Genomic DNA, 8107 nt, shown 5'->3' with positions numbered 1-8107 from the left:
AGCACTCAGCAGTGTAGACAAAAATCATAAAAAAAAATCACAAAATAAAATTAGCTATAATTATTAACGTAGGAACAAATGACCAACTATCTATAACATCAAGGCCCTGCACCTATAAACCATAGGTGAATTCCCTGCAGTTCCTCAACTGTTATAATAATCTCCACGAGGAGCCTACTACATTGCAAACTGAAAATCTGTTAAACGAATGAGAACAAACCCCGGCACAGACTGTCCCGAAATGCTACAGAACCTGAATAGAAACTTAGTTATTGGACCGTGTGTGAGGTGAGGGGAGAGCTGGGGAGCAGCCAGACCAAAGCTAAGGCAGCTTCAGGGAACCGGACTGTGTCCTCACAGAACAAGACATCAGGACACACAGCCCCCACCCTACCATCTGCAATCGAGGTACATACTTCTTAAGCCATTTATCCTCGCTTATGAGGCTGTGATTTGGGTTTGGAAACTAAAGCGCATGCACACTCCTCTAGAAGAGAGGCCGTGCCCATCCCAGTGTTTTTCCTTCTACCCGATGACCTGTAATAGGTCGTCACGTGGCTGTCATTTATCTACAAGTGTTTTGTTTTTAGTAAGACCAGCCAGGGGTGCTGGTGCACAACTTCACCACAACACCTGGGCGAGGGAGACAGGAAGCTCTGGAGTTCAGAGACACACCTGGTCTATGAGTTCCCACCCAGCCACGGCTACAGGAGACCCTATCTCCGAAGGATTACAGCTACTGCAGTGTGGTAACTCCCTCCAGTTCCACCAATACTCCACATGGTCGTTTCAAAAAGAAAGCATTCAAGGACTCCGCTGTAAACTTTTCTTCAATGTTTGTAACAAATGGTAACAACATTATCTTCAACAGATTTCCTCTAAAGATAACTTGTTATATATTACACGTTTTATTCCATAATTCCGATAAAGAATCTGGGTCTCTGGTAATTAACCAAGAATGTAGGATGATTTCGTCCTTGGACAAATCTTAACCGCAGGCCAGTCACTCCAGGCAGTCAGTCACGGCTGGGTCACAAGCACTCAAACTGCTGCCAGCACTGGTCAGGCTTCTGGCTGGGGTGGAGATCACTTCAGCTGGACATAGCCCAGTTTAAGACAAAAGAACATTTTCCATGAAATGCTATGGCAGAAGACTCACCATGGCTATATAAGGCTGGTGTCTTAAGTAACTCACCCTTGAAACAGGGACAGGTTTTCAAGTGATGCCCAGTAAGTTCTGGCTCTAAAAATAAATGTTCCTGCTTTCAGAGTTCCTATTCTTCAATAGGAAGGATGTAATCGAGCAGCTTAACGCTTGCAGTAAAAACCAACCATTCTTAACAAACCAAAAATATACAAGGAAACCCGTAAGAGACAAACTTTTCACAGTTAGCAATGAAAAAGTGCACTAAGTGTTCAAGTAGGGCAGGTAGTTTAGCAACTACATGTGTCTCTTTGGTTCAGGTCATCTTTTAAAGGCTCTCCTTGGATCCCTGGCATTACTGATTGTGCTCATGACTGTCTGACTACTACGAGCTCCTGGTAGCTGGGGATTGATGGGGTCCCGGCCATTGCTTCTACCAGTATATGGAAGATGATATCCTCTTGATTCAGGGCCAGTCTGGATACCATTTCCTGCGATAAGAATTCAAAAAAAATTAGCATCATTTTCAGAAGTGGTCTATATTGTGCTACAGAAACACAATCATTTAAGGTCTTACACACAGTGAAACTTATAAATATCACAGGAAACAAACACTTTTATTCTATAAGGAAAAAAGTGGGCTCTGGGCCTCTGTTTTACCAAATACATGACCTCGGTACTGAATGAACAGAAGAAAGAAAACCTAATGAGCAATAAAATTAGGAATAGAGTATAAAAAAATCATTAACTGCCTGTATGTAAATCAGAGGAGAGGCAGAGAACTCTTTGAGAACTAGGGCTTGACTCAAACACAGTGTTCCAATGTGATCAAACTATTGGCAGACAGATTTTCCACAAGGTGAGCTGGTTACAAAAGCCTTCAGCTGCCCTAATGAACTCCATTCACAGAAGGATGCTTCCCAAAAGACACAGGCTCCGGCAATCACCGGTGAGGTCTGCGGGAGAAAGGCCGCTCTGTCTCACCAGCTGCTACTCTACAGCACCATTTTCCTAGACAGGTCCCAGTGCGCCAGAAGACCTAGCAATTCTGCACAGATTATAAACAGCCACTACATCATATGCATTTGTAAACACAGAAAAATAAAAGATCTGTCTGAGGGTTACCAAAAATAGTCTTCTTACTAATCAAGAGAGCAGGGTTTAAATACAGAGGGTGCTCAACACTTGGCCTGGACAAGCACCCTCTAACTTCTGCAGAATCACTTAATCTGAGTGTTCTTGCTAACACTAGAGTTCCCATCTAACACAAAATTAGAATTTTCCCTGTACGTTTTTCATAGTTCCCGGAATGCTTGCACATCATCACAAACATGGACAAAGTCTTACCCAGTGGTCCAAACGCACTGACACTCGCTTTATCCTTCTCATTCTGCACCTGAAACAAGTTTTAAGTTCGGCAAATGAAGACAGAAGTAACACATGTAGAAAATTTATATATATATTTTTTACTTTTAAGGCTTCAAAAGTGGTTTTCCACGATATTTAATGATTTGTCTAAGTCCATGCAATGTTAAGGCATTCAGAAATCTTACCCAAGCTTCTTAATAGCTTTTATTACACCCAGTATTTCCTGATTATTACCTTTACTCTGCAAAATACTAAACAGCACCTCCATCTATTGTTACAAAGCATACGGACTCACAGAATCTATGGAATAAAAGCTACTTTAGAGATTTCTTCTGTCGAGCCAGGGTCTCATAGTCCCCAACTCTTCAAACTCGCCATGTAGCTAAGGATGAGTTTGACCTTTCCTCCTATCTCCAACCTCCTGAGAAACAGGACTTCAGGCCTGTACCACCATGCCAGTCTGGTAAAGAACTGGGGAGCGGAGCCCAGGGGGGCGGAGCCCAGGCCGTCATGCATGCTTGGCAAGAAGTCTATCTGTTGAGCCAAATCCTCTCAAGATTGTTTCACAATTCCTTTCATCACAGTTTGGACATCAGAGGTTTAGCCTACCGACAGAATTAACTCAATCATAACAATATACCATGTACTTGGATTAATTACCGTTTTGTTCTGCTGCCCTCTGTAATCTGGGTTTGGCTCACTGAAATTCGGCACTTCTGAATACACCATACAAAATCTGCAACAAAGCAAAGGCCGTGTAGAATGATTCCCAAACGTTTTCTGTATAACCTCCTTCACTTACAAGAATGAAAACCTTCAGTGTCAAAGAATTACCTTAACATTAGCAAGCTAATCCAATTAATTTGTGATAAAAAAAAATCCCCTAAATAACTATATCCCGAATTAACACCCAGTTATTTGATTCTCTCACAATCCCTCTTGTTCACCATGAATCTGCAAAAAGAATCAAAGGCAAAGAATAACTTCTACATGGCTAAGACAGGTAATTGGCTATCAAGCCACACGTCAGCCCAGGGCTTCTGTAACTGACATCACAACTTGGCACCCTGTTGACACAAGGGTTTCCTCAGCTCTTCAACTCTAAAAAGAAACTAGACCCCGTCTGGAACCGTCTTAAATTGACCCCGACAAAGACGAGCCACCCGTGAGTGGGTGACTTCCTGTGGTTCTTCCCTGAGCTCATCTCCACTACTGTAACATCTCCTGACATCTAGCCAGATCCTGTAATCCCTAACACAGGACACTAAAGGAAGGGCCGGCCCCACTGGGGCTGCTCTCAACACACCTGAGTACTGACCGGGTTTAATCCAGTGACCTCCCTACAGCAGGAACCAAGTGTGCAAGGCTAAGGAGGCAGTTTAGAGTTTGCACCAATTATTCTGCTGACATTATTGGAAACTCAGTCACACGAGATGCATTCCAATACTCACTCTCCAATCTTTTGAAGTTCACCGCCCCTTCCAGTATAAAGAGTCAGGCATCCTTTCCACATTGATGCATACCTGGGGGCGGGGGAAACAGATCGGGTGTTCAGAAGAACGTAGAGCTCTATTTCATTTCCAGTGTGTTTCTGTGTTAGATACAAGTGCAAATCAACCTTTCTACCCACCGTGTCGAGTCAAATATAGCCCGTGTAACTCTTCTGAGAAATGATACAAAGAAAATTCTACTGCCACATTATGATGTAATCATCTCAACTATAACCCTAGGAGAAAATGTTGAGCACTGCCTCAGACTGAACCCAGGCCTTCCTTCCATACACTCAGAAAGCACCCAGCCACTAAGCGAGGGGCTCCCAGATCCTGTTTTTAATAAAAGCCTTATATTCAGACAGCTCCCTAAGCTGTGCAGGCTGGGCTTGACCTTGCTCTGTCACCCAGTAGCCCTAGCCACTTCCTGTCGCAGCCTCGGGAGGAACTGGAAAGCCAGGCGTGGGGCTAGCTAAAGGAAGGCGAGCTGACCGGACCGGGAAGGCTGAATCAGGAAGAACTCAACACAGACACTCAATTTCCGCTGCCAGAAGCTCCTCCTCAGAAGCCACTTTAACTCCTCTGTGGCCTGGCTTTCCTCTCCCTTCCTCTTCCCCTTAACTGAGCTCCACATGGAGAAGTCTACAGAGCGTAGAAAATGCGTGTTTGCCTCTAAACGTGCAATGCAGAGGATCTTACAAGCGTCCCTTCTGCTGAAATGAGGTGCCTGTGTTTTAAAATAATCTTAACTGCAGTCCAACAGTTCGAGAAAGTGTAACATTTTCTTCTAAAAGATAATGTGGAGAACTTGACCAATGAGAGCAAGTCCTCACTGACAGCAAAGCAGCTCCCCTGTGCCAACTACTGATAATTTAGGCGCAGCAGTGTGCTTCCCCAGAACACCATGTCTCTCGCCTCCAGAATCAGACCAAAGTCTGGGTTTTCAATGTTTCTTTGTTCAACCACCAAGGTTACCTCATGGCTTAAATATGGCCTATAATAGATATTTACTGCTATCATTATTGTTGTGGTTGTTATGGTCTTCACCATAGCCTCCAAAGAAGGAATTCTTCTTGGCCGAAGTGACAAAGATGTAATGTCGTGTCACAATGACTCAGTGTTTGAGAATAAGATGTCTGAGTCCTGACTCTCACTTCCTGCTTTTATGACACTCTACCTCACTTCCTGAAAAGGCTGCAAGGCCTACACCACAGTGTCCAAGAGCTCCTGCCCGGGGAACTTAAGGCTTCTCTGAGCCAACATCAACTGCCAACTATCTTCCTGGTAGTGACCAATAAAATCAGTACAATTCTCATCACGTAGGCTTTCAGATTTCTAAGATTCTTTTCTGGCCTTTTCTTAAGACTAACATTTGGGGAAAAGAGTAAAAGTTGATGAAAAACAGTGTTCCACCTCTGTAGCCAACTAAACGGCCTGAAGGTATCAGACACCCTCTGCCACTCGCTGTGTATTTGGGGGTTTGGGGGAGGAGGTAAGAACATTGATCTCACAGAAGAAATCATTTCCACAATCATTTGAGACACGGTCTTCACCTTTCCTGAGTACAAATATGACCACAGAAAATGTTAAGTTCAAGCTAGGACTCAGATGGCAGAATGCTTGCCTGGCATGCAGGAGGCCTCTGGCTCATCCCCAGGACATTTGGGTACATGCCTGTAATCCCACCACCTGGGCGGTGGAGGCAGGTAGGTCAGAGGTTCAAGCTCTTTCTCCTGGACATCTTAAAGTTCAAAAACAACCTGGAATATACAGGAGACACTGTTTCCAAAAAAGGAAGATAAAAGAGCAAAATTCCCAGCTACTGAGTTTATGCCCATACCACCTAAACAAAAACTGTTGACAGGACTTCAAGGCACTAAAAAGAGAAGGATTTGGAAGACACTGTATCAAATGTATGGACCTATTATAAAGGCAGTGCAGTCTTAATAGCCTAAAAAGACTCACGAACTCACACACAGTATTTCTAAAAAATAACAACGAACCTTTCCAATTGGAGGTGAGGAGTTAGTTTTGTACCTGAAATACGCTTAGCCCACCAAAAACAGTTCAGAGCTTCTTGAAGTAGCCCATGGAAGAGCCAGGCAACTTAAGAACTTTGAGAACTTGGCTGGACGGACCCCATAACCCAGCCAACCCCACACCTAACCCCAATTTATGCACACCTACCCTCTGGTCAACCGAATAATATCCCCGGTCTGTATGAGCCCTCCGATCTCATCCCACACAGAAATAGTGATGCTGCCCGTTCTATCAGCTACTTTGCAGGATCTCACTTCATGGCCGTCTTTGGTTTTGGTCACGCGTCCTGTGAAGATTTATAAAAATCCAAAGGTGGGGGGAAGAGATGTGTTAGATAACGAGGCCGTTCGGGGCAGCTGCCTCACCCTCCTAGGACACGGTACAGGACTGGCTTCTGTCCCGGGGTAGGAGCCGAGTCCGGCCTAGGGCGGCTGGGAGCACGTGTGGGTGCGGGCGGGGGGGGGGGGGGGGGGGGGGGGGGGCGGGAAGAAGTCCGAGCGCTCGAGGGCGTGGGGCGGGCTGCGGACCCCACTTACCTATCTCCAGGACAATAAAGACGACATTTAAGTTTTTCAGTCCGGCCTTAATGTCTTTTATAAAAAGCGGAGGGTCGTTGACCCCAAGCATACTGAGGCAGGTGCGGCTACGCTGGGCAAAGCTTCCCACCCTCCGGGGCCAAGGGGCAGAGCCGGGGGAGGGGGAGCAACCTGGGACGGGGCTGGTGACCGGGGTCAGAAGCGGTTAGGCAAGGGCCGGGGAGACCAGCCCTGGAGGCACCAAGCCAAAAGGAAGGAAAAAAAAAAAAAAAAAACAGCTCACAAGTTCCAAAATCAAAAAGACGACGCACTCCGCACACCGAGTGGGCGGTGAGCAAACAAGGGTGCGGACTGCCGCCGCCTGGGCTAAGGGAAAGAGGCAGCCGGGGACCGCCCGGCCCGAGTCTCGCTGTCCCTCGCACAACACACGCACGCACGCTCGTGCCCCTTCGGGCTCAGGCTCCGGGAAGAGACCGAGACAGCAAAACGGCAAAGCAGCCGACCAAACGCGCAGCCAGCGACTGCCGAGCGCGCCCTCCGGCCGGCTTTATTACTCCTTCGCTCCGCCCATTTTATGGCGTCACGCGACGTCGCCACGCCCACCAGCCCGCCTATCGGGGGAAGCTCGGGGCGCCCAGGCCCAGCGCGGCCGCTCTAAGCCCCGCCCCGGCCACGCAAGCCACGCCCCCTGCGCGGCGACCGGCGCTCGGCCACACCCTCCTCTTCCCGGCCGGCTTGCAAAGGTCTTCCGGGTTTCGATCGAGCCTGGGGTTTGGCCACTCGCACAGAGCGTGGGCTTCTCGTCCCTGCCCTCGGGGGACTTCAGTCCTCCGGCCTGGCCCTTTCGCACCGCGATCCCGCGGAACGATGCCGTCTCGGACCCCGTGGGTAGAGCAAGTGTGCGGTTGAGAAGGAAACAGGGCTCGGGAGAGTGGGCGAGCGGGACCGAGGAGCCAGGCCCGAACTTCCCACCCGAAGGGAGCTCGCCCACCAACTTCCCTCCTTTAGGCTTGTTTAAAATTGGGATCCAGTAAAACGAGGTTGTCTCTTACAGTAACTTGTAAGCCTCTTTGCATGCTAAAAATAATAATAATATAATTATAATAATAATAGAGCAAGGTGTGGCCAGAAGTTTGGAGAGGTGGCTAACCATTTCCGGAATTCTCAACCATTTGCCCTCATAAAGAATTGGGCTGAACCATGGTGGCTCATGTCTTTAATCCCAGCACTTGAAAGGCAGAGACGGGCACATTTTACAGAGGCAGTGCCAGGACAGGCTTCAAAGCTACACAGGGAAACCCTGTCTTAGAAAACCAAATTAATTAATTAATTAAGGGAGGCTGCTCAGAATTATATACACATTTTATAAAGAGGACCTGAATACTTAAACCGGGCCCAGCACGGGTCTGGACCAGATGGGGTCCCATCGCCCAAAGGGGAAGTGGGCGCATGCTCCCATCCCAAACTCAGAAGCTACCTCCGACCCATAACTGCTCACAAATGAAAAGTTCCCTCCAAAAGAGTCTCTC

At 47.3% G+C, this 8107-nt stretch overlaps 1 protein-coding gene across 3 annotated transcripts; it reads right to left on the bottom strand.

The window, feature by feature from the left end:
* Nucleotides 1-868: 868 nt before the first annotated feature.
* Nabp1 (nucleic acid binding protein 1) lies at nt 869-7101 on the bottom strand. Of its 3 annotated transcripts, none has more exons than XM_041668449.1 (6): nt 6579-7101; nt 6190-6328; nt 3964-4035; nt 3173-3248; nt 2492-2540; nt 869-1635 (listed from the first exon to the last, which is right to left on the bottom strand). In XM_041668449.1, exons 1-6 carry the CDS (start codon nt 6667-6669, stop codon nt 1466-1468), a joined length of 597 nt encoding a protein of 198 aa, XP_041524383.1. In that variant the 5' UTR covers nt 6670-7101; the 3' UTR covers nt 869-1465. The 3 variants fall into 3 exon arrangements, with proteins under 3 accessions (XP_041524383.1, XP_041524385.1, XP_041524384.1); XM_041668451.1 differs by lacking the exon at nt 6579-7101 and adding an exon at nt 5677-5762 and having other exon boundaries at nt 6297-6408; XM_041668450.1 differs by lacking the exon at nt 6579-7101 and adding an exon at nt 5677-5762 and having other exon boundaries at nt 6190-6407.
* Between the last annotated feature and the right edge of the window lie 1006 nt (nt 7102-8107).

The sequence above is a fragment of the Microtus oregoni genome, unplaced genomic scaffold (genome assembly GCF_018167655.1).
Source record: "Microtus oregoni isolate MIOR12 unplaced genomic scaffold, Mior012 000018F_ref0000195, whole genome shotgun sequence".
NCBI classification, from domain to species: Eukaryota; Metazoa; Chordata; class Mammalia; order Rodentia; family Cricetidae; genus Microtus; species Microtus oregoni.
This window is presented reverse-complemented; position numbering and strand designations above follow the sequence as displayed.